Source organism: Ambystoma mexicanum, chromosome 14 (assembly GCF_040938575.1).
Source record: "Ambystoma mexicanum isolate Mex_15411 chromosome 14, UKY_AmexF1_1, whole genome shotgun sequence".
Taxonomy (NCBI): Eukaryota; Metazoa; Chordata; class Amphibia; order Caudata; family Ambystomatidae; genus Ambystoma; species Ambystoma mexicanum.
In genome coordinates this window covers 216,029,364-216,053,440 of record NC_090940.1, presented here as the reverse complement: position 1 = coordinate 216,053,440, position 24,077 = coordinate 216,029,364, and the positions used below count along the sequence as shown (strand labels likewise).

The following is a 24,077-nucleotide window of genomic DNA, read 5'->3' as shown; positions in this document are numbered from 1 at the left end:
CACAGAGGAACACGGGGGTACTGTACATTATTATGCTCAAATCTTGTTGCGGATACTCTAGCGCCTTACACCCCCATTGGCAAAAAGACCCTCAACCCGGCTGCAACTCCACCCAATCAGAAGCCCCCAACCCCTGAGGACTACGCGCTATTGCAGCATCACAACGTATCTGCAAGGTCAACCCGATGTGAGACACTCCCAACCTACCAAGTAGCTCACCCATGTTGTCCACACACACACCCCCATGACGGGCCAATTTACGTTGGAACTTTGCATATCGAGATCAATTACGCTTGCACTTTCGTTCGCTCTCGACTGCTGAAGTCATATTCAACTGTGCCTATTGCTCAAATTATGTTGCGCTCTCACTGCGCCATTTGCCTGACTGGCGAATCTCAAATCTAGATGCACTCAATGTTTAGATCTTGCATTTTGCCTGACTGCTGAATTTCAAATCTAGATGCACTCAATGTTTAAATCCTGCATTTTGTCTGACTGCTGAATTTCAAATCTAGATGCACTCGATGTTTAAAATCTTGCATTTGGCTGACTGCTGAAAGTCATCTTCAATTGTGCCTATTGCTCAAATTGCATTGCGCTCTCACTTCGCCACTTGCCTGACTGGTAAATTTCAAATCTAGATGCAGTCAATGCTTAAATCTTGCACTCTGCCTAACTGCTGAAATGTAAACCTAGATGTGCATAAGGTTATGATTCACAGGGGGCGTGGCTACAGAGCCATGTGAGAGGACGTGTCTGTGGAGGAGCTCCTGATGATCCTGTATGCCGCGGACGAAAACGGGCAAGAAATGCGGCGCACGGCGCTAGAAAAGTAGGAGCAGTCGTGTGAAGTTCCACCGCATACACGTGGAACGAATCGCGACGAATGCAGCCGGCACGCAGAAGATAAAAGCAGAAACATCAGCCCGCTTCTCGCCGGATTGGGATTTAAAATGGCGGCCCATCGGAACAAAGAAACGGGTAGGCGCCGAGGAGGCTTGGCGTCCGATCGGCGCTGAAGTGGACGCCGACACCGTGGGCTGTGCGAGGCCGATCGTACATGAGATAGAGGCGCAGACGGGCGGAGATACTGCTGACCGGCATCTGTTGGATGAGAGATTGCATATAGCAATCGGTAACCGTGAAGTGCCCCCCAGGCGGAGACGGCTTGAGGCAAGTGCGGGATGCGGACATGCTGATTCGCCGGCGCTGCGGATGAAGAGTGCGAAGATGATCGCACACGCTGGCAAAGATACATTGTTGCAAGCACCGGCGGGATTCGGCAGTAACACGTGTTCCGCGTTCCGCGCTTAGACCCACGCGAGGTTGCAACGTTGTTGCCTCGAACTAAATTGCTCGAGCGGAAAGAAGTTAAGCTCCAGGACCCCTAGAAAACATCGCGGAGGCACGCGCGACTTTCGTGCGCACCCGCACTACGCTGGGAATTACTTTATGGTAAAGGCAGGGGAGATGCCCTTTGTGCCATCGGTTTGACTCCATCGGAGTGGGAGCCCCATAACGGAGCCCACCTACAACACGTCGGGCGGTGGTCTGTTGGCCTGCTAATAATAAGGAAGAGCAGAGGAGCCCGCAGGACAGGCCACGTACATGCTGCAGCATAGGGGGCCGCACCACCCCCCGAGATACACCGCCTGAGGGGGTTGCGGCAAGGTAATACCGCATAACATTGGCTCCAATCACGAGAAATGACCTGCACTGCAGTCACTCGCCCCGAGAAGGGTGAGAGAAGGTAGCGAAAGCTGGGACCTGCAAAGTCTATAACGAGGGGCAGAAAATAGCCGAGCTCCGTGCAGGCAATAGGCCGCAGGTGGAGACACGCTTAGGCACAGAGTGGATCGCCCCCGGAATTTCAAGCTTGAACGATAGACTGTTGCTAACGGAAGAAATGGCCAGCAAGCCCCCGAGAGCGAAAGCTAAGCAGCCTACGCTAGATGAATACACCAGAACGCCGACTGGCCCAGAAGGAGCCAAGAGCAAGGATAAGACCCCAGTAGGTGGAATGACCGCCGTGAGTACAAATCAGGAGGTCCTGGAAGCAATCGCAGACTTGAAGGCGGCCTGGGAGTCCAAGCTTCAACTGGCTGTGTCGGAATTGAAAACAGCAATGGAGCGGCAAGTTGGGGCAGTACAGGAAGATGTGAACCTCCTCAGGCAAGATGTCAGGACTCTGGCGGAGCGCACGGAGACCCTGGAAAAGGAAATGGGCCCGACCGCTGTAGACTGTGCTGCACACAAAAGGGAGCTACTGTAACGCTCACCTGGTTCCCACGGAGGCGCGGCGTCGAAGGCGCAGAACTCTGAAGATGGACAGGAAGGGCCCCTCTATTCTGGCTTCCCTGGCTCGTTGGATACCCTCCTGTGCGTGAAAAGGGAGCATTACCAACTGTGGAACAATGCTCAAGCCTCCCACTCCCTTCCAACCCTCCACGATACCTCCTCCACGATTCCCCGTGAAGCCTCACCTTAGGGTTTGGAAGGATGAGCTCTCCATCCTGCTTCTGATGCAGGGGCGCATTGAAACCCAGTTACTTCACTGGATTGAGGATTGATGGGAGTTCAGGTAAGCTCGACTGTTCAGGTAAGGCGCTGTAAAAGTTCTGTTCAAAAGTTCAAGCTTAATAATAATGTTTGTTGTCTAATTGCAGCAAGCGCTAATGCTTATGTCTTTTTCCCCTTAGGGGCCGGGGTTCGGAGTGCCGGAGATATGGCGCCGACCCGAAGTGAAACAGTTCTGGATGAGCGCTCAGGTAATGTCTTTGCATTCGCTCATTCAATGTCTTTGTCTTTTTTCCCCATAGGGGCCGGGGTCCGGAGATGCCAGGAAGCGGCAGGACCCGAAATGCAGTGGGAATAATCCAACAGGTAAGACTTAAAAGGAAACTGAGCTTTCCTTATTCCTTTTCTCCCTCTCACCTTTGTTCTTGTCTTTTTTCCTCTAGGCGCCGGGGCGTAGCTGAATCCGGAATATCGCTGCTGAAGATGGAAGTGCCTTGCAAAGGTGAGTAAAATGCAGCGCTGCAGCGATCGAAACGAAATGCCTTTAAAATGATGTCTTCCTTTTCAGGGCCGTTGGAGAAATGACTCCGGGATGCAGATTTAGCAGGTAAGGGCTTTTCTTCTCCTATTCTCTTCCTTTCTCCCCTTGCAGGTGTTCCAGGGTGCTGGCAGGCGTGGCTGAAGTCAGGATGCAGGAGCTGACACGGTGAGCGTCCAGCTGCTAGGTGCAGAACAACGCGAAGCATGTGTGGCTGTTCGGGTGGGGTTTAAATAGCCTTGGAAGAAGTTCCTGGTATGTATGTATCCTTCCACCAATCAGGTATGTATCCTTCCCCGACCACACCCGGGTGGTGAAGTAGTCCTACAGGTTAAGTAGTCCCATTCAGGCCTCAAGAGGGCCTGGATGAAGCAGCAAGGTCTGCATCAGGTAAGTGTGCACCCAAGCACTTAAACACATATCCTCTTCTATGAGCCTGGCGCCTAAGGCGCCAGGACTGGGGTCCGCTATGAGCCTGGCGCCTAAGGCGCCAGGACTGAGTCCAAAGGGCCCGCTGAGACTTCCCTGGGGAAAATGATGTCTGCCTCTGGGGTTGCTGGGCCCGGCCTGGCTCCTTAGAGGTAGGCATCATGACAGTACCCCCCCTCAAGGCCCCTCCCAAGGTCTTTTCCTCCGGGGGTTTTGGTTTGTGCGGGAATCTTCGATGGAATCTTTGAATTAATCGTGGTGCGTGAACATAGTTACTGGGTTCCCAAGATCTTTCCTGAGGTCCATATCCTTTCCAATCAACAAGATAGAAGAGTTTCGACTTAACTATCTTGGAATCTAAAATGTCTTTCACTTCGAATTCTAATTCTCCATCAATTTGGACAGGGCCTGGGGGCTCAGACAGTCTGGTTCCAGGTTGTACTGGTTTTAGAAGAGATGCGTGAAAAACGGGATGAATCCGCATGTTGGATGGTAAATCGAGTTTAAAGGCCACTGGGTTGATAATAGCTTTGATGGGGTAAGGCCCAATGAATCTGGGATTAAAAGTTCGCTGACCCTTGAGGGGTAGATGTTTAGTTGCTAGCCATACCTGATCTCCTACTTGGTAAGGAGGAGTTTTACTTCGGTGCAAATCAGCGTTTTCTTTATACTTTTTCTTGGCTTGCTGTAAGTGGGTTGTAGCTTCTTTGAAGGCTTGGGTTATTGTGGAATGTAGGTGATTTACTGCAGGCATCTCCAGGGTCAGAGGTGGATCTAGGTCAGAGGTCCGAGGATGGTGACCATACAGGTATAAAAAGGAGTCTGTCCGGTTCCAGAATGCACTGAATTGTTGTATGCATATTCTGCAATCCAAAGGATGTCCTTCCAATTCAACTCGGATTGGTGTAACATGCACCGCAGATATTGCTCGAGAGTCTGATTGGTTCTCTCGGTTTGTCCGTCGGTCTGGGGGTGGTGGCTGGTGGATAACCGCACGTCTATTTGTGCTAGTTGGCAACATTTCTTCCAAAAGTGGGAGATAAATTGACTTCCACGGTCTGAGACTAATATGGAAGGGAAACCATGTAACCGCACTATATTTTCCATAAATTCCTTGGCCAAGGTGGAAGCTGATGGCAATCCTTTTAAAGGGATAAAATGGGCCATTTTGGAGAATAGATCCACTATTACGAGAATCGTGTTGTAACCACCACAAGGAGGCAGGTCAGTTATAAAGTCCATTGACAAGGTGTGCAAAGGTGCTGGTGGAATGTCCAAAGGTTGAAGTAGGCCGGCTGGCCTTTTCTTTTGACTCTTATTTTGGGCACAGATTCCGCAAGACAACACAAATGACTTTATGTCTTTTCTCCAAGAAGGCCACCAGAAGTGGCGTTTGATCTTTTCTTCTGTTTTCGCGATACCGGGGTGTCCTTCCATTAATGATTCATGATGACGGGTAATGACAAGTTCCTGCAATTCTTTACTTGGCAGAAATAACCGCTCTTGGAAGTAGGGTAAATCATCCTTAACGGTGTAGTGAGGACCCTTTTGACTCCATTCCAGTAAGGCAGAAGAGTCAAAAAGCTGTTTTACTTGAGCTTGGATGTCCTCAATGGTTTGCAATGAAGTCAAGCCCAGAATTCTTTGTTCCGGTATGATTGGCACAGGTTCTAAACTCGAATTGGGTTCTTCCATGCCTATCCGGGATAAGGCATCTGCCTTACCATTCTTGCAGCCAGGGCGATAGGTAATTACAAAATCAAATTCCGCAAAGAATAAAGCCCATCGGAGTTGTCGCGAAGATTGAGCTTTGGCCGTCTTTAAATACTGCAAATTTCTGTGGTCCGTAATTACGGTGATGGTGTGTCTTGCACCGAGAAGATAGTGACGCCAAGCCTTGAAAGCTGATTTAATAGCCAGTAGTTCTTTGTCGGTAATTGCGTAATTGAGTTCAGGTGGAGAGAATTTTCTGGACCAAAAGGCTACAGGGTGTAGTTGGTTAGTTTCTGGGTCTCTTTGCGACAGGACAGCTCCCATGGCCGAACTGGATGCATCGGTTTCCACGATGTAAGGGAGATCTGGGCGCGGGTGCTTCAATACAGGTGCAGAGGTGAATTTGGTTTTCAGGTCCTGAAAGGCTTGTTCAGCCTCAAGATTCCATTCAAAGCGTTTGTTTTTCTTTAGGAGAGCTGTGATGGGTTGAACAGTTCGAGAAAATTCCGGGATGAACCTTCGATAGAAATTGGCAAAGCCAAGCATGCTTTGCACTCCCTTCACAGAGCTAGGAGATGGCCATTTGAGAATGGCGTCCACTTTCCGCGAGTCCATTCGGATTCCTTGAGGTGTCAGGATGAATCCGAGAAACTCCACTTCTGTGGTATGAAAAACGCATTTTTCGAGCTTGGCAAATAATTTGTGCTGGCGCAATTTCTCAAGAACTGCCCTAACATGGTTTCTGTGATCAGATTCTGAGGAGGAATACACCAGGATGTCGTCAATATAAACGATGACACAAACATCGATAAGTTCCCGAAGAACATCATTCATGAAGTACTGAAAGGCGGCAGGTGCGTTGCACAAACCGAAGGGCATTACTTGATATTCGAAGAGCCCAAATTTGGTGCGGAATGCAGTCTTCCACTCGTCGCCCTCTTTTATACGTACCAGGTGGTAAGCTCCTCGGAGATCTAGCTTGGTGTACACACGAGCATCTTTTACTTGGTCGATAAGCTCAGGTATCAGGGGCAAAGGGTAACGATTCTTAATCGTTATCTGATTTAGGGTGCGGTAGTCAATACAGGCCCTAAGGTCTCCTTCCTTTTTAGGTACGAAGAACAAAGCGGAAGAGACTGGTGACTTTGATGGGCGAATGAAACCATTGGCCAGGTATTGATCCAAATACTGGCGCAAATGCAGGTTCTCAGGTTCAGTAAGAGCATAAATCCTACTACAAGGTAGTTGTGCATTGGGTACCAAGTCGATTTGGCAATCGTAAGATCGATGGGGAGGTAAGGTGTTAGCCTGCTCTTTCTGAAAAACATCTTGGAATTCTTGGTATTCAGAAGGTAGCTGTACAGGGGTGGAAGTTACAGAGGCTAGACCCATAGCTGGATTCCTTGGGTAACAGGTTGGTTCACAATCAGGAAAAGTTATCTTCTTTGCTCGCCAGTCTATTCTCGGATTATGTGTTTCTAACCAAGGGATTCCAAGAAGTACTTGAAATTGTGGGGCCTTGATCACATCAAACACGATTGCTTCCCGATGTCCGTCCTGACCCACCAGAGTGATTTCAACTGTGGAATGCGTTACAGGCCCTGAGGCTATTTCGGTTCCATCAACTGTAGTAATTACATCTTGGGTTACTTTCGGGCGGAGAGGAAGCTTAATCCTGGAAGCCAATTCACGGTCTATGTAATTTCCAATAGCTCCACTGTCTATGTATGCTTTTATAGCATGCAACTGCTGAGGCTGTTTTGGGTTCACAAGCACCATTGGCATGACAAAATGCGAGGTCAAAGAGTTTGTTTTCAAGCTCGGCAAGCGGACCCCTACGCTTGTCGGGCTAGGTCGTTTCCCGAACCAGGTGTCAATAACTCGTTATCAGTGGCTCCAACCACCTTCTTGGGTGGTTTAACTGGACAACTTTGAAGAAAGTGACCGGAAGTTCAGCAATACAGACAAAGTTGCATTTGTCGCCTTCTCTCTCGTTCCTTCTGCGTTAATGGTCCTTTAACACTGCCAATTTGCATAGGTTCGGAAACGTCAGTACTCTTGGAGTTAACGTGGGTCTTGATAGGTACTCTGGTTTCATACTTGAGCCGATCTGCTTTTCTATTTTGAAGTCTGTGATCAAGTTGAACCACTAAGTCTATGTAGTCTGCAAAGGCCTGGGGTGGATCTACTATCTGAGCTATAACATCTTTAAGCTCTCCGCGCAGGCCTCGATGAAACAATGTGATCCTTTTATTTTCAGGCCATCCGGTTTCCACAACTAGTCTATTAAAGGTGGCGATATAGGACAAAAGATCCTGATTACCTTGTCGTAAGGATAGCAGTTCGTTGTCAAGGGCCTGTCCCTGCGAGTGTCGAGCGAACAATCTTTCCATGCTGGCCTGGAAGCCCTGGAAATCCCGGAGAATGGGATCATCCTGATTTACCAATGGAATAGACCAATCGGCAGCACAGCCACTGAGGTAAGATAGTACAAAGGCTACTTTGGTCTGGTCGTTGGGGAAGGCCCCGGGCCTGCATAAAAAGTGTAAACGGCATTGGTTCATAAAAACGGCATATTTCTTGGGATCCCCCGCAAAACGTTCCGGCGGGGCCAAAGGCATGTGTCCAGGTAGATTGATTTGTACCGGGTTATTCGAACCCATTGTTGTAGAAATATCTCCGGAAACAGGTAAAGGAGTGTGCTCTGCCTGGCCCTGCAATAACCTTTTGGCCAGATCATCAGTTCTTTCCTTGGATAGGATTAGTTCCCTTCTGAGAGCATTAGTCTCCTGGCGGGCTGAGTGCACTTCTGCCCGTAATTCCCCTAAAAGATGGGCCAGCTGATCTGTCTCGGAAGTCTCCATAGCGCCCAGGTGGGAAATTGTGGTAAGGCTTCGCGTTCTGTAACGCTCACCTGGTTCCCACGGAGGCGCGGCGTCGAAGGCGCAGAACTCTGAAGATGGACAGGAAGGGCCCCTCTATTCTGGCTTCCCTGGCTCGTTGGATACCCTCCTGTGCGTGAAAAGGGAGCATTACCAACTGTGGAACAATGCTCAAGCCTCCCACTCCCTTCCAACCCTCCACGATACCTCCTCCACGATTCCCCGTGAAGCCTCACCTTAGGGTTTGGAAGGATGAGCTCGCCATCCTGCTTCTGATGCAGGGGCGCATTGAAACCCAGTTACTTCACTGGATTGAGGATTGATGGGAGTTCAGGTAAGCTTGACTGTTCAGGTAAGGCGCTGTAAAAGTTCTGTTCAAAAGTTCAAGCTTAATAATAATGTTTGTTGTCTAATTGCAGCAAGCGCTAATGCTTATGTCTTTTTCCCCTTAGGGGCCGGGGTTCGGAGTGCCGGAGATATGGCGCCGACCCGAAGTGAAACAGTTCTGGATGAGCGCTCAGGTAATGTCTTTGCATTCGCTCATTCAATGTCTTTGTCTTTTTTCCCCATAGGGGCCGGGGTCCGGAGATGCCAGGAAGCGGCAGGACCCGAAATGCAGTGGGAATAATCCAACAGGTAAGACTTAAAAGGAAACTGAGCTTTCCTTATTCCTTTTCTCCCTCTCACCTTTGTTCTTGTCTTTTTTCCTCTAGGCGCCGGGGCGTAGCTGAATCCGGAAGATCGCTGCTGAAGATGGAAGTGCCTTGCAAAGGTGAGTAAAATGCAGCGCTGCAGCGATCGAAACGAAATGCCTTTAAAATGATGTCTTCCTTTTCAGGGCCGTTGGAGAAATGACTCCGGGATGCAGATTTAGCAGGTAAGGGCTTTTCTTCTCCTATTCTCTTCCTTTCTCCCCTTGCAGGTGTTCCAGGGTGCTGGCAGGCGTGGCTGAAGTCAGGATGCAGGAGCTGACACGGTGAGCGTCCAGCTGCTAGGTGCAGAACAACGCGAAGCATGTGTGGCTGTTCGGGTGGGGTTTAAATAGCCTTGGAAGAAGTTCCTGGTATGTATGTATCCTTCCACCAATCAGGTATGTATCCTTCCCCGACCACACCCGGGTGGTGAAGTAGTCCTACAGGTTAAGTAGTCCCATTCAGGCCTCAAGAGGGCCTGGATGAAGCAGCAAGGTCTGCATCAGGTAAGTGTGCACCCAAGCACTTAAACACATATCCTCTTCTATGAGCCTGGCGCCTAAGGCGCCAGGACTGGGGTCCGCTATGAGCCTGGCGCCTAAGGCGCCAGCACTGAGTCCAAAGGGCCCGCTGAGACTTCGCTGGGGAAAATGATGTCTGCCTCTGGGGTTGCTGGGCCCGGCCTGGCTCCTTAGAGGTAGGCATCATGACAGCTACATGCCGTGGTGCAACGATTGGGCAATCTGGAGAGCAGAGCTGATGAGGCAGAAGGGCGCGCTCGGAGAAATAACATTCGTATTGTCGGACTGCCGGAAGGAGCCGAGGGCCATAATCCGACGGAGTATGTGGAAAATATGCTGCTGCAGGAAATCACCAGGGGGAACCTATCACAGGGATTCGCTGTAGAAAGGGCGCACAGGGCTTTGACCAGGAAGCCACCTCCGGGTAGCCCGCCCAGGCCATTGATTGCCAAGATTCTGAATTATCGAGATCGCGAACGAATCCTTGAACACTTCCGTAAGGGGGGAACAATACAACGGGGAGCGGCGAATATAACTGCTTATCCGGATTACACCCTGCGGGTGCAGCGAAGCCGCATGAACTTCGGATCGGTTAAGAGGAGATTGCGGGAGGCGGGCTACAGATATATGCTGCTCTACCCGGCTAAATTAAAGGTGTTCCACGGAAGCAGGATGCTGTTCTTTGAAACTCCAGAAGACGCCATGGGGTGGCTAGACATGCAGAGCTGCTCCCAGGAGCCAGATATTCAAAAGCAAGATGCAGTTTGATGGAACGAGCAGAGGGATGGAGCTAGCTGGATTGAGATCTGTGGGACTTGATTATAGTCATTGATGTGGCTAGGCGGCTGGCACACTTCGGCTGGTAGAAAACATGAGCCGTGCGCATGAAGAATGCTATGTAAGGTAGGAGTCTCCCGAGACCGATCTCTCTACCCCCATTTAGAGGTTAGTTAGGTCACTGTTAGTGAGGTGACGCCCTGCTGGGTTCTCAATTGGGTAGTCAAGGGAGAGCCAAACGCGGGAATGCCTGAGATCCAGGGATGGAGCTGGGCAGTTAGTTGGGTTGGGGTGTTGGGGTGTTTAAAATATATATATGAGCCTGGTGGACGTTCTATTACAGGGAATCTGTTTGGTGTGAGGGTGAGGGCCGGGGGGGGAGGGGATGGGGAGCAATCGACAGACCATGGGTGATCTCAAAATATTAACTTGGAACATTAGAGGGCTCAACAGCTATCTGAAGCGTAATAAGGTTATGTTGTACTTGAGGCGTCAGAAGATAGACATTGCCTTGCTGCAGGAGACACATCTGACGTAGGAGAGGTTGGAAGTGGTAAAGACGAAATGGAAAGGAATAGCGGTGGGCTCATCGTATTCTGCCTATGCAAGGGGAGTGCTTGTCTGGATAGCGCCGCATGTCCCATTTAAGATGATTGAAGAAATTGTAGATGCAGAAGGGAGGTTAGTCATAATCAAAGGACTGTTAGAAAACAGAGAAGTATGTATAGTGAATACTTATGCCCCAAACCAAAATACGGCGGCATACTTTAAGACGTTGTGTACTAAGCTGGGGGCGGGGGCTGCGGTGGTGTGGGGAGGGGACTTCAATTGTGTCTTGAATCCAAAAATAGATAGGTCGGACGGGGGGGCGGCTAGGCTCAGCCCAGCGGCCAAGGTGTTGCAAGGATTGCTAACAGACTTTGGCTTGGCTGATGTGTGGAGAGTGAAACACCCCGAGGGGAGACAGTATTCGCACTACTCGGCTCCGCATCAGCTATACACAAGACTTGATTATATCTTTGCCACCCAGGACGTGGTTACTGAGAGTACCCACGCAGAATATAAAGCTAGGGTTCTCTCGGATCACTCGCCCCTGGTCCTCGGGTGGCAGTATTGCCCCCCCAGGGCGCGAATACCAACATGGCGCCTCCGTGCGGAGGCGCTCAAAGACTCTGTTTTCAGGGAGGATCTGAGAGAGGAGATCATTGCTTATTTTGAAATGAACACTGGCAGCGTGCAGTCAGCGGGCACTTTATGGGAGGCCTTCAAAGTGGTGATGCGAGGGGTTGCCATTGCTAAGTCAAAGGGGTTGCTAGGTGGGGTCATGGCTGAACTACAAGAGGCAGAGATTGAACTAGAGAAGAAGCTGGAGGGAGATGAGGCAGACACGAAGGAAATATTTAGACTACAGCGGAAGTGTGCGGAATGCTGGGACAGGCTCTGTAATTTAAACTACAAAAAATACATAGAAAGGCAACATTCGGGAGGAGATAAAACGGGCCGGCTCCTGGCGTGGCTATATAAGAGCGAAGCCCCCAGATCCCCGATTCGGACTGTAACCGATGAGGAGGGTGAGACGGTAGATACTCAAGAGGGAGTAAACGGGGCATTCGCGAAATATTATACTGCCTTATATGTGGATGATGGGGAGAGCAACCAAAATGAGATTGAGGAAGTATTGGAGGACATAGGCCTGCCCAAGGTGAGTGACGAGGAAAGGGAGGAACTTGATGCACCAATCACTCTCGAGGAACTGAAGGAGACGGTGAGGCAGTTACCTACTTGTAAAGCCCCCGGGGCAGATGGGTTCCCTAGCGAATTCTATAAAATGTATCAGGAAGAGGTGCTTCCACCCATGCTAGACATGCTTAACGAGGCGTTTGAAGTGGGACGGCTGCCGGAGTCGCTTAGGGAGGCGATTATTATACCGCTCCCCAAACCCAATAAACCAGGACATAGCTGTAGCTCTTATAGGCCTCTGTCGATGTTAAATCAGGACAGTAAGATCCTTACGGCGGTTTTGGCAAATAGAATGCAGAGAGTGATTGGGAAGTTGATTCACCCTGACCAAATAGGCTATGTCCCTAGCAGAAACATCACTCACAACCATAGACGACTCCACCGAGTGGTCGAATGGGGGTGTGGACAGGATAGCGAAATGGCGATTGTGACGCTGGACGCGGTCAAGGCGTTCGATTCCGTTAAGTGGCCGTGGCTGCTGGCGGCCCTGAGGGAGTATGGCATGGGGCCGGGTTACATTAAATGGGCTAGAATGCTATATAGCGAACCGCTAGCTAGGGTCCGCACGGGGGCAGTGGTGTCTGAGAGATGGCAGCTAGGCAAAGGCACTAGACAGGGATGCCGGTGGTCCCCGATGTTATACATCCTGGCCCTGGAGCCCCTAGCGATATACCTCAGGCAACAATATGAGCCGATTGGCATTGAGATAGGAAAGGAAAGGCATCTCATCTCCTTGTACGCGGATGATCTGTTGTTATATTTAATGTATCCGGAAGAGAATCTTCAGTATGTTTTGGAGGTGATGGAGCGGTACGCCAGATTGTCCGGTATAGCAGTGAACCCCCAAAAATCTAGCCTATTCCCGCTGGGGAGGTACGTGGGAAAGCCTGTGGAGAGGCTACCTGTGTTGCAGATCCCGTGGGTGGTGGGCTCCTTCCGCTATTTGGGGATAGATGTATATCACTCCGTTGAGGAGGAACACAGGCGCAACACTGAAATTGCTATAGGAAAAATTGGGAAGTGTATGAGGTTTTGGGAAAGGTTGCCCCTTGCGATGATGGGCAGGGGGGCTATGCTTAAAATGGTGGTCCTGCCCCGACTTTTACATTATTTCAACAATATCCCTTATATGATCCCTAGGAAGTTTTTTGCTAAACTACACAGCCTGTGCAGGGACTTTTTGTGGCATGGCACCCGACACAGAGTTGCATTATGGAAGCTGCAGAACTTTTATGAGAAAGGCGGTATTAAACTGCCCAACTTCGAGGCTTATTATGTAGCGGCACAACTGCAGTACGTAGCTAGGTGGCTCCCTGATGAGGAGACCCCGGAACACAGATTGCTCGCGAGAGATTGTGCTCCTTTTTACTTGCGGGAAATAATTTGGGTGGCTAGCTCTGAGGTGAGGGGGCGCCCTAGGATGCTGTGGTTGGGATGGAGCATGTGGCGCCGAGCCTGCCGAATGATGGGGACCCTTTCCCTTGTGTCCCGCAGGTGCCGCTGGTCGCACTGACGAAGGGAGATGGGCAAATGAGGGTAATCATTAGGACTTATTGGGAGTCGGTGGGATTAGTCACCTTGGGAGACATCTGGCAGGAAGGGGCTATCATGGAGTTGGGGGAACTTGGGATGATGTCGGGACTGCACAGTGGTCAGTATGTAACTTACCACAGGATAGTACAGGAGATCCTGAGTAGGTAGCCCGAAGCCAGGTTGGCGGAGGAACCGAACACCACCGTTGAGGTGATATACGACACTTCAGAGGGGGGGGACATGAAGTGTCCAGGTTGTACGAGATGCTGCTGATTGGTATCGGGAAGGACCTGGGACACTTGAGAACAGAATGGGAAACAGAGATGGGAGCCCCGATGGAAGATGGGATGTGGAAACGGGCTATGGGATATCATAAGAAGGTGTTGAGAAATGCCAGGTTTAAGCAACTACAGCTGTACATGACGCACAGGGCCTACATGACCCCTCGGAGAATATCAAGGTTTAGAAATGTTGGGCGCCAGGCTTGCCCCAAGTGCGACGAGGACGATGTAGACATGATACATATGTTCTGGGCATGCCCGGTAATTGAAGCCTATTGGGGGGAAGTGGCTCTGAAGTTAGCGGAAAAAGGGATCACACTAGCAATAGACTCGGCCTGGGCCTGCCTGTTGGGGGGGTATCCCAGAACGCGGAAGCACAGACATATTGAAAAATTAAAAGACCTAGCATACGTGCTTGCGAAGCGCAGGATCGCCATGGGGTGGAAGAAGTGTCACGGGCCGCGAGTGGAGGTGTGGTGGAAAGACCTGCAAAAATGGGCGGAGGCGGAAACAATTGTGTGGCAAGAAGCCAGTGGCGCTGGGGGTGAAGAGGAAACGGGTTCTCTAATGGCATGGAAACTGCTGATAGCCGAAATGTTTGGAGCGGCAGTGGCCACAGCAGGATCTGAAAGCAGTGAAACCCTGACACACGAAACAGATATCGAGAGCAAGGAATAAACAGGCTCATATGGGGGGAGGCGGGGGGAGTGCAGTGTTTGTTGTTTCTGGTTTTATGCTTATTTGCTGTTTAATGTATTGTTTGATCAAAATAATAAAATTATTTTTTTTAAAAAAAGGTTATGATTCACATCTTGCCTGACTATTGAAAGGGAGTCGCACACCCCTCCTTTCCTAGGGCCATATCTGACCTAAGGCAGTCCCCGCCTATGGCTACCCCCTCATGACTAGTCGTATACCACCTCCAGCCAGTAGATGTTCCTCAGTCTACTGTCTAGTTGGGACTATCCCTAGAACTCCATATCGCACACTAAGGAACCACACAATCGCCTCCCAGACTTAACTTGTAAAGCTAAAAGCCTTATGCAAATGGCACTCGTGCCTCCCGACTCAATAGATATCCCTCCCTCCCACCTTCTTCCAAAAACACTGCCATTCCCGCCTCCTTCGGATCGTCAAGATACACCCATGACTATCAATGAACAGGAAACATTGGACCTCATAGAGCCCAATAATGAACCTCCTACGCCAAACATTGTGGTGCACACCACTCCATGTTCCCTTGAACTAAGAAACAAACGCCTAGCTTCCCACTTTCTCCAAAACATGAAGGACACAACAAAAAAGAGCCAGCTAGGAAAGCCCTCAGCTAGCCTTCTGAACAAGGAGCAAACACCGTCCTTGTCTAACATTAAGGGCACTCTTATCAACGCTAGATCCCTTCTGGCACACACATTAGACATAGTTGACCTGATCACCTCCCGAGACCTTGCCTTCCTAGCAATCATGGAAACCTGGCTCCATGCAGCAGCCGTCCCTATTCTCTCCATGGCCATCCCCGAAGTATACACTATCCTTAGGAAAGATAGAACAGGCTCTAAAGGTGGGGGAGTGGACCTCATTGCCAAAAATAACATCCAGTTAAGAACCACCACCAGCCAAACATTCCCATCAGGGGAACTCATCTTGCTCAAACTCTCACTTAAATCTACCCTCACCATCCACCTGATTTACAGACCGCCCGGCCCTCTGACATCCTTTGAGGAAGATATAGCTACCCTTCTCACCTCCAACACCAAACCTCTTTCAGAAATTATCATCATGGAAGATTTCAACCTAGGCTTGAACGACCCGTCCGACTCCCAGGTTACCACCATTGCCAACACTATAGAAGTACATGGCCTTACCCTCAAAATTACGAGCCCCACCCACAACAAAGGATGTGCACTAGATTGGTTAGCCGACCTGAACTGTCTCACCAACATCCTAGCTAACACACCGTGCCCATGGTCAGACCACAATGTCATTCAATTCAATATCAGCTTCTCAACTAAGCCTAATATCCGACCGCAACCCACACAAGCAGCTTTCCCAAGAAACCACAAGAACACACCAGACAATATACTTCCCCTACTACTCCCAATCATCACTCATGCAAACACCACTTCTAATCCTACCAACCTAGTATCGCTCTACAACCAAACCCTACAAGAGGCCATCGACAAAGTAGCCCCCCCAGGCCTTCACAAAGCCATCAGAAACTCCAACTTATGGTTTACTGACAACCTAAATAACCTTAGCACAACCAAAAGAACAGCAGAGAAAATCTGGAAGGAAAAAAACCTCCTGCGAAAAGAAATGTCTTTTCAACTCCCTAGCGACCCAATACAAAGTAGCCCCCATCCACACAAAGGGTAACACCTACAGCATGAGAATCGAGAATGCCAACTCTAACACCAAAGAACCCTTCTCCATACTTCAGGAGCTTGATTCACGTGCACCCACCCCGGACCAATGCATCAAGGATCTTATCTAGTGGACTAACCTCCAAAATGCACTTTCCGCCAAAGTCGCCTCACTTCAGAATAAAATCAAAGCCAAATCATCTAAGCTTGCCCCAGTCAACCCGCCACCCGATCTGCCCCCTCCCAATAACACCCCCATCCCCAGATTCGAATTCACTCCGATCTCCACCGTGGAAACGAAAAAATCATCAATGGTCTAAAGCCATCCAGATGTCAAGATGACATCTGCCCCGCAACCATCATCAAAGATTGTGCTGAGAAACTTACACCATTTATCACAACCCTAATCAACAGCTCCTTCACGTCCAGCAACGTACCAGGAAATTTGAAAGAATCATGGGTGCTCCCCCTGCAACAAAAAAAATACACTAGACCCAAACATCCCAACTAATTACCGACCAATCACTACGGTGCCATTTCTCCTGAAAAACCTTGGCGTAGTCGCGTATCTACATATTCAAAAATATTTGGAAACCCACAACCTCTTAGGCCTCCGCCAATCAGGCTTCTGTCCAGGTCACGGGACAGAAACTGCCTTACTAGACCTCAAAATCCACATGGATCAAATCAAGGATAAAGGAGACATAGCAATTCTCCTCCTAGACCTGTGCGCTGCCACCGACTTAGTCAACCACAATATCCTCTGTCAACACTTGGAACACGCAGCCCATTTCTCAACTAGTGCTACAAAATGGATCAAATCCCTCCTGGCAGACAGGACCACGAGAGTCTTTTCTCCCACTGCAACAGCACAACCTATCCCTGTCACATGCAGAGTCTCCCCCATTCTCTACAATGTGTTCACTAAGCCGCTTATTTACCTCCTCGAGAAACTAGGCGTCTCATACACGAACTATGCTGACGTACATGACCCCCCAAGAAGATAGCCAAGTTTAAAAATATTGGAACACAGACATGCTTAAAATGTGGCGAAGTAGACACAGGAATGGTGCATATGTTCTGGACATGCCCTGAGATAAGGGGATTCTGGAGGGAGGTGGCACACCTCATATCAGAAAAAGAGATACTCTTGGATATAGACTCCCTGTGGGCATGCATGTTAGGGGGAGGGGGTTCCCCAGGCCGCATAAACTCAAACATGTGTGTAAACACAAAGATCTAGCGTACATACTTGCTAAATGCAGGATAGCAATGTGCTGGAAAGCTAGCAGGAGGCTGAAAGCAGAAGCCTGGTGGCATGACTTCCAGAAATCGGCAAATGCCGAAACAACGGTGTGGCAAGAGACTACAAATAGAGGGGGGCGGGGAGAAGCAGATACGCAGACAGCCTGAAAGCACTTGGTTGCGACACTGTCTGGGCCTGACCGGGTAAACCCAGAGGAAGATAGCCCTTCAGGTGTTGAGGGGGGGGGCACCCATTGAAAGGGGCTGAGGCACGCTGAGGTGTGGGGTTGGTTCAAGTTTAGAAAAGTAAAACAACAAAAATACTGTCTCGTGAGCTCTGTCTTGTTATATGCCCTTGGAGCGTCTGTGATAATTATTTGTTTTTCCCGGAATGTTGTGTATAGAAATAGACAGAAAACGTCCTGGTACAGTTAACAGAAGATGTAAGCACAAACCTCTTGCTGCCTTTGTAATTTTGCCTTATTTTTGTGCAAGCTACATTTCATTGGAGTGAAAACTGACATTTTGTGAAACATAGTAGAATAGCCTATTCAAGTAAAAGGACTTTTAAGGAAAATAAATGGCTTCCTGAAACCGTTTCTGAGCGCACATCGGTTTTATTTTGACCTGACACAACATTGCAGATTGTTAAATCGTCAAACCTGATTGAACGAATTAGAGTACTGTAATACATTCTGCATTATATAATCTAGATTATGTATAATTCAGAAAATGATCCACAAATTCTCTTTGTAATAACAATTGCGCTGTTTAAACAGTTTCCGAACCTTTGTAACCTACAGCTGTGTACTTCGTAAGATTGAGTCTTACAAGCTCACACATTTTACATATCTGTGTATCAAGTTTATTTGTGATGTGCTCCCATATAAAGAAAAGCATTGTGTAATTGTAGCCTATTTTCTTTTTAGGGAAACTCCAGATCGGACGACGACCCTCCTGCAATTCCACCGAGACAACCTCCGCCTCCAAAGATTCAACCAAGAGTTCCTTCTTACAGTTCTGTTTTTGATGGACCACTGCATAGCCCACCGCCTCCGCCTCCAAGAGACCCTATTCCAGACACTCCTCCTCCAGTACCGCTGCGGCCTCCAGAACACTTTATAAACTGTCCTTTGAACCTTCAGCCGCCGCCAGGTGGGCGTCTTCACAGAGAGCAGGACTGGTTTAGGGAAGCCAGCACGTGTCCCAACTCCCCAAATACACCCCCAAGCACTCCATCCCCTAGGGTGCTGCGTCGCTCCTGTGTGCCTAGTGCAAGTCACAACAATCTTGCTCACCCTCCAGCACCACCAGTCCCACCAAGGCAGAATTCTAACCCACAGTTACCAAAACTGCCCCCAAAGACTTATAAGAGGGAACTTTCTCATCCTCCTTTGCACAGACTCTCTCTGCTGGAGCACACAGAAGCTCCTCAATGACCACAGCCATATTAGTCATTGACACTGGAATAGAACGCAAAAGGTTCCATTTTTATTTATTCATTCGAAAAGGCACTGTATTATAGTACTTTTAAAGAAGAATGCTCTTAAAATGCAGCTGATCAAAAACTGATGGGAAATCCTTGGAAAAGAGTCACACTACATCATTGGAACGGTCAGACAACACATTACCCTCAGGTGATCAGTAGTATTGCCTTGTCTCAGATCCTCAGTGCCCACCGTTTTGCCAGTATAAATAATGTACACTTTGCACTGTAAACTACACTAAAATCTAAACTGACATCACTTCATTGCACTGAGCCAAAAAAGGTGCGTTTGTTGAATTTTTCTAATTTGTGCACGAGTGGTCTTTTTAAACTGCAGATTACATAACATAAGGATGTGGGAGTGTTACTGATTTTAAAACTTATTTGGTCACTCACCCTGTAGTAGGTTTGTGAATAAAATGACATACTGTTCTCAGACATGTCAGGCCATATCTTTACAACTCAATCAACGTGCTGCTGAACAGAAAACACAAGTGGAGTGGTAAATAAAACAAAGACGTCAAATGCACTATGTTTCATTATTATTGACAACTTTTTAAAACGAGGACTACCTAGCCCAGTGATTGAAACAGAGACTAGCAGTAAGCATGCATCTTATTCAGATGTGCCTTTTTATTTTGTCAGGCAAGGGTGTCTTAAGCTAATGAGTTGCCTACAGTTTTGGAGAACAAAGCTATTTGCCATGAATGTACAGTTTTGTTTATATTGTATATTTACAGATAGTGCTAATAACCTGTATAAATGTTAAGTGATGACTGAAGGCCTCCTGTACAGTCTACTGTTAAGATAGCTTCATCTAGAAGACAAATACCCATCTCTATTGAGCAAAGTTTAACCGTTATAGTATCATCAGAATTTCCTAATCAGTGCATTTCTCTGGTACAAGTCCCTATTGGAAATTGGTGTTATTTGAACCGATCGGATACTGAAAGCTTTATTACATTCTTACACCGACGGGTGAGCTCACATGCTGGCAATTCTAACTAGCTAGGCAGTCTGTTCTATCAGTAGTACTGTAGCAACATTTGTAAAATGTAAAGATCCACATTTTATTTACTGGTCTGTGGCCTTTTACTGTGCTTTGTATCAGTGTTCTTAACAAAATTAATAAATCACCTCAGTCTTATTTTTAAAGATGCATTGCATTAAGTGTGAGATTTCTTTGAGTGGCCATAGTGTATCTTTTTGCAGCCCATATTTATTTAATTTTGTTATCAATGCAGTGATAAAATAATTTTGAAACAAAGATTGTAACTCAACAACTGCTGTCACAACTTGACAGAATTTTGTATTTTTAGCGATATGTTATGCTGTAACATCTATTCAGGTAAGTCCAGACAGATATATTGGGTAATACGTTGCTCAGGTTGATGCCCAACTCTTCCTTCCTTTTTTGGATGAGATGTTTTGAAGAAATGTGGAGTTTGAAGGCTCTAGTTTACCTGGGATTACCATGAACGTGAACATATTTAATGCTTGTTATATGTGAATTTTCAGGAGTGAATCTCTATCTTTTGTAATGTCTGTATCCTCACTGATTTAAAACTGTGCTTTAGTCCAACTAAGTTTATATATAAACTAAATAAATACAAATACAAATAAAACACTTAGCAGACAACACTGTATATTCTCTTGTAAAGGTAATTTCTCAAATCACAGCAAGCCGTTTGTGAATTTGAAATGAAATATCACACCTTTAGCCTTTTTTGATCATTGAGTACTCTTGTGCTGAGCAATTGCCACTCTAATCTCTAAATAGTTCCAGAATCCAAGCTGCATGTAGTGAGGCAAAACACGCATGTTTGGTCTGTGGCGGCTCATTCATACTGTGCAGTGGGGCGTTGTTGCATCACCCATTATGGACAATCAGCTAACAGTTGTGTCTAAAGTCAGACCAGTTTTGCAAGCCCATGCAAGGTGTGGCCCAAAGCTTGCCTAGCTACTTATGGGTTCTTTGCAGGCTGGTGTACCTAATGGCAATTGTGGTACTGTTTAGGCCAGGAGCCATGAGCCAGCGCCCATGGGGCCTCATCTGTCATGGCAGGAAGCAGGCCTCTGGGGGAAGAGGTGATTTCCACTTCTCTCCCTGTTTCCTACATGCACCACTCCTAGAAGCCTGGAGCCGGGTCCAGGGGGAAGAGGGGGCTTTGGCATGCAGTAGAGAGGTATGCACAATTAAGATTAACCTGGCTTGTGGGCGATGGAGTGGGTTACAAGAGTCCAAAGACTCTGGTAAACTCACCTCACCAACAACCACCACAACATACCAGGTAGAGTGTCCATGTGTGGAGGGCGATGTAGTGTAATTAGCAAAACCTGCGTTGGGGCAGGGCGAGCTGGGCGACAGCCCGGGGCACCATGCCCCCAAGGGCGACATTAGCCCCCCACCACGCCAGCTCGGGGGGTGTCTTTCAAGGGCTCCCCTGAGCTGGCATAGTGGGAAAAGGCACGGCAGGCACCGTTTTGTTATTAAATGCGCCTGGATCAGCACCCTATTGAAATTAATACCTCCCCACTCGATGCAGGAGCGAAGCAGTTTTCATTGGAATAGGGTGAATGAGCGCCCTATTCCAGTGATTAACTGCCAGGCACAGGAGCGGGTAGAGATAGAAAAAAAAGTGCTGTGCCTGCCTGCCCCCCGCCCCTTTCACCCTGTTGACTTAGTTTTGCTGAAGCTAATGTAGCCGCAGCATAGCAGAAGGCCGGCTATAACAAATAGCCTAACCCAGGTAATGTGCTAATCACTCTTTTGCCATCTGCAACAGAAAACCAAGGCCTCTACTGACAAGATGGAAACCCTCAGAAGAACAAAATGTGCGAGGATAACCCTGAGGTGCTCCTCCGTTAGCCACCTTCATACAAATTTGAAGAATGGGGGAGCATATCATGAGTATAGCATGCTGAAAACCATGGAAATAGGCACATTGTAAAACCAAACCCCCAAAACCTGCAGATATCCCTACACAGTCAACATAAAAGTAAACGGGACTCCTTCATATGCCATGTTAGACAGCGGGAGTCAACAAACAGCCGTCGCCACACAAGTGCACCTGATAGAAGCTCTCCTTCTACAGTACAAATCATTTCTCTTGATTCTTAAACGTTATCCATAGGGTTTGGGTCTTAAAAATTATCCATAGGGTTTGCTCCTTATTATATGTGCTGGATTATAGCATGTAGTATACCGTTTCCTGCTGTGGGTTTGTGATAGAGTAGTTCTAATTTCATCCTCCTCTACATATATTAGATCAAGAAAATGTATTTTTTTCTGTGCTGTGTTGCATGGTTAGTTTGATGTTGAATTAATTCCTATTCACATAGTTGGTGTACTTCTTCAATGAATTTAAATCACGCCACCATTTTGAAACACCAAAAACCAGGTGGCAAAATAAATGGGTTATCCCATGACCATTCTATCCAGAAACCACATAAATTGAGGTAAGAATTTATACCTAAGGTAAATAGAAGAGATTTAAGCCTCAAATCTGTGGGGGACATCTACTGAGACAGTTTGATTTGAGGACTTTTAAAATCATATGGCTCCTTAGTGAGCGCTGTCACCATTACGGATATAGATGATGGTGAGTCATAATTACAATCCTTGTTTCAAGTACTGTGTCATAATGAATGTTATTTTTGGTGTCGTGAGACTTAATTACCATTCTTATTTTGTTTTATCTTAACAGATGCCTGTATCTGCTTTAATAATTTCATAAACCCTCCTGAGAATCCACCAAAGTGTGGTGAAACATGTTTAGAGGTGTTGTTACAATTTGAGTTACTGTTGAAATTCAAGACAGAGGATAAGCATTGCAAAACGAATAACCATAATATATCTCAATTTTTGAAAAAGGAATCTTGAATTGATTTATTGCCCATCATGCGCTTTTCCACACCTAATGACCACACATTTTTAACAACTTCATGGAAATAGTCAATTACGCAACAAGATACCCTGAGTCATTTCCAATGAGAGGTATCTCTGCGAAACAAGTATGCAACCTATCTTGATCATTTTTGTTTTTTCCATGGTCGGTTTTCCTGAGCAAATTCTCACCGATCAGGGAACCAATTTTATGGGCACTACGAATAAACGACGGGCATCCGTATATCACCCCCAAGCTGATGGATTGGTTAAATGCTACAACAAAACGATTAAGTAGATGCTTCGATGCGCGGTCGGACCAGAACGAAAAAACTGGGAGCAAGCCATTCCTTTAGTACTTGTGGTATTGAGAGATACCCCTCAGCCTTCCACAGAGTTCTCTACCTTTGGGTTATTGTTCTGGAGACAACCTGGAACGTTGCTAGACGGGTAAGGTGTAGAGGAGCAGCCAACTGCCTCTGCTGGAAGTCCCGCCCCCTACTACCGGTGTGCTGGAAGCCTGAAATAGTGCCAATAGTCAAACCAGCAGTTGTGACTATTCCGTGTTGAGTTTTTCTAGAAAGGTATCCACTTAGAAAACCCTATCAGATGTATTCCCGAAGAGATGCCAATCTCTTGGAGGAGATCCCCCAAAGGATTATGAAAAAGAGAGAAAGAGGAGTTGGTGGCATCACAAGAAATGAGTGTGACACACTAAGAAGACTGGCTGACGAAGAGAATGTTTGGACCTTACAGAAACTGATGATGAAGTAAAGAAAATGCAAGCGGTTTAATAATTGTAAAGATGCAGCAACGCAAGTAGACTAAGTAATAATGGAAGCTGGCTATACGTAGTGAATAGTCTGCGGGCAAAGACGCCGTTATATAGAAGCTGGACATCAGTGTCACAATTTTAGTAAGTTCAGACAATGAAGATAAGGGCTGAAGACTGTGTTGCAGCAAAGAATTAGCTGGGAGTATGGAAGAAGCAAGAAGGGCTGTCTGGCCTGGTGTCAAGACTGAAGGCAGCCAATAACTGGTTATCTATCGGCAAAGAACAGTGAACGTGAGAAGCTGAATTATCCCTCGCTAAGGTGCAAAGAAAGAACACCATGAGTGCCAAGTTTATTAATTCAAGACAAATGCTGCAAAAAGAGCCGAATTGCGGTCTCCTGTCATGTAAACCAAGGATGGGAATAAAGTGTGCATGCAGTCCAGAACTTTGATAAGTGTGTGCCCGTACTCCCTTATATTCCCAGAGATGAGAATACATTGCAAGGCCAAGTTCAAATATCGTCTGCATGGCAGAAGGCATGGGAGATGGTGGGATAATTGGGTGAGGAGGTACAGTCAAGTCCACCTCCTGGCACCTTGGTCTGAGCTCACATGCTGCTAAGTGAATTGAATGTTCCAGAAGGGCACGGGCGTGCCAACCAATTGTAGAGTGCCGTATAACGAAGGACCTTCTAGTTTG

At 47.6% G+C, this 24,077-nt stretch overlaps 1 protein-coding gene across 1 annotated transcript in view; it reads left to right on the top strand.

Moving 5' to 3' along the window:
• Positions 1-19,876, top strand: part of SOS2 (SOS Ras/Rho guanine nucleotide exchange factor 2) — a 1,344,468-nt gene extending 1,324,592 nt beyond the window's left edge. Inside the window, exon 23 of the mRNA XM_069638977.1 lies at positions 18,161-19,876. Within this exon, the coding sequence (XP_069495078.1) occupies positions 18,161-18,670 (510 nt within the window). The 3' untranslated portion in view covers positions 18,671-19,876. The remainder of the gene's footprint in view (positions 1-18,160) is intronic.
• Positions 19,877-24,077: the final 4,201 nt, after the last annotated feature.